This window comes from Trichoplax adhaerens, genomic scaffold (genome assembly GCF_000150275.1).
Source record: "Trichoplax adhaerens TRIADscaffold_10 genomic scaffold, whole genome shotgun sequence".
Taxonomy (NCBI): domain Eukaryota; kingdom Metazoa; phylum Placozoa; class Uniplacotomia; order Trichoplacea; family Trichoplacidae; genus Trichoplax; species Trichoplax adhaerens.
In genome coordinates, this window is record NW_002060952.1 from 846,430 (window position 1) to 848,926 (window position 2,497).

At 32.6% G+C, this 2,497-nt stretch overlaps 1 protein-coding gene across 1 annotated transcript; it reads left to right on the forward strand.

The window, feature by feature from the left end:
* Positions 1 to 544: 544 nt before the first annotated feature.
* TRIADDRAFT_59258 (uncharacterized protein) lies at positions 545 to 1,544 on the forward strand (the record flags this gene model as incomplete). The annotated part of the gene is made up of 2 exons (XM_002115222.1): positions 545 to 896; positions 1,111 to 1,544. The coding sequence occupies 2 exons, from the start codon at positions 545 to 547 to the stop codon at positions 1,542 to 1,544; spliced, it is 786 nt and encodes a 261-aa protein (XP_002115258.1).
* Between the last annotated feature and the right edge of the window lie 953 nt (positions 1,545 to 2,497).

Here is a 2,497-nt window from a genome sequence, read left to right on the forward strand (position 1 = left end):
ATGCTAACTTAGAAATAGATCATTTCCGAGAGGCTTCGACAGTAATGATGTTGGATATTCTTAGACAGTCCATATACTTGGCAATCAACTTTCCTGTTCATTACAGTACTTGCTTAGCTGCCATCGAATATTTCTTTTGAAATTTTTCCAACATTTAAAGATCTAATTTATCCTATGATTTGTGCTTCCAATTTATGTCAATATGCGATAGTTACTCACATTTGCATTTGACTGTTTAGATAACGATTTCCCTATCATTGTTGCTAGCTATTACTTTAATCCATGAAAAAAATTAATATTTTGATAAACCGCAGTCTAATTGCTGGATAAAATTAAGCGAAGTAATTCATCTTAGTAATACAGCTGTTACAGTGAAAGATCTCCATTCTTCTACGGGCAGTTTTTAATTGTTGCCGTGATGTTATATAAAGTTATAGAAAATAAATTTCTCTTTAATTGATTACATAGGCCAACTGTAAACAATTAATTAGTAGACATCTTGGTGTTGCAAACTGAATGAATGCTTTTTCAAGAATTATAAGCCATGACTTTAACTTTGCCTTGCTGTACGATTGGTCAACAGCCTTTGGCTAAGCCAAAAATTGTCATTGATGAAGAAGGCAAAAGGGTAATTTGCATTGCTAAAATTGATGCCAATATCATACAACGAGCCATGATTAGGCACTCGTGCTACTGGAGTCTGATACCAATTTATGGCTGTTTTGGATTGCAACCTTTGCGTGCCATATGTTGGGCATCTAATGAGAGTCGGTTACAAGCGGAAGCCATCCATTTAATCCTTTATGAAAGCTACCTACAATTAGACGTGGATAGCTATCCTATGTTTTGTACTTGCAGTGGATCCGGACCACCTCCAGATCCTTACAATGAATTTAGTAAGTTAAAGGAACACGATAGCTACAACTGATTCTACGCTGTTTTATAATTAAAAAAAGAGTTAATATTCCTGTAGATGATAAAATCTCTTTTCAGACCGATAGGATATAAATCAGGCGAATTTAAGTCTTAGCTTAGGCATTATATTGCGGCATAATGCTAGTATTTATTTTACTCGTAACTGAGCAATTTTTTACTTTTTAAAATTGCTAGCATTTTGTTCAATCTTGCCAGCTACATCAACTGCGATTGACTTGAGTGATATTAAAGATATCAAAATAGAAAGCTTTATGGGTTGCCAAAGGTTACATATTGTTGGCCACGTTAATGAAGAGCGTGTTTCTATCATTGTGCTAGGAATTGAAAACCTTAATGAATTTACACAATTATTAGAAATTTATACGGTCAAATGTAAAGATAGAAACAATTCTATGACCAATGGCAACAATAATAGCCAAAATAATCATCGTATTACAAAAAGTTATACCGTCGAAAGTTGCTTAAATGGTTATCATTCTTCATCACGAGGTTCTCTAGCGGTCAATACTAGCATAACAGTTGGGCTGGAAAATCCTTTACGAGTTGTAAAAGAAAATGAATTTAAGGAAAAGCCTAGTACTAGCGAGATATCACCAATTGCTTTATGAATAGTAATATATCCAAGCTACTAATTATATCATTCGTTACACACAACAGAATTCTCATCAAAAATTAAGTATTTTCTAACTTCTTACAATAAAGGAAATTTTGAAAGGGTTAATGAAATTTTAATCCTTTCTTAATGCGTATTTGATTTAAATTAAGATAATATAACTATTTTAAGGCAAAGAGTAAGCGTGATTATTTACTTAAAACCTATACACTCAATTTAGCTCATCAGTATACTAGCAATAAGTCTGTAGCACTGATCTAATGGCAAGAAAAGTATAAAAATTATCCATAATGGTACCAACTTCAATGGTTCTAGTAATAATAGAAATACTCTATATCGTCGGCTACACCTAGACTTCGTACTATCAAGCAGCCATGTATTAGGTTGAGAAGATAAAACTGCATAAGTAAATTTTCAAAATAAGACTAGAATTTATGCTAGTTAAAGTTGGACAATACATGAAACTGCTTTGACTACAATATTTCTAAAGTGTAACTGTTGCCTTTAAAACTTAAATTCAGACTTTGATCGAAATCGTAATAAAACTAAAAGTTGGTTCGCTATTTATGAAGACATTGTCAACGTCATTGCGATTACCGTGGTGTTAATACGGTATTCTGCCTTGAGCTATCGATGACTTCGCAGATGATTGTGGAAAACGTAGAACTACTAATCCCTATAATATTAAAGGTATTTGTATACGTATTTTGTTAATATTTGTGTAACCAGTCTAATTTGTTATAGACCAATGGATGCTATGATTATTTCAACAATGTGATGAAGGATTATTTACGGTACATTGGTTGAGTGATTGAATAACGACTTATATCGTTTTTTCTAATGGTGCATTTCATATGCTTGTAGCGAAATCTATGAATAATTCACACTCGTGTAGTAATATAGATAATCAAGGCCACTTTACCTACATATAAGTTAGTGATCAAAACC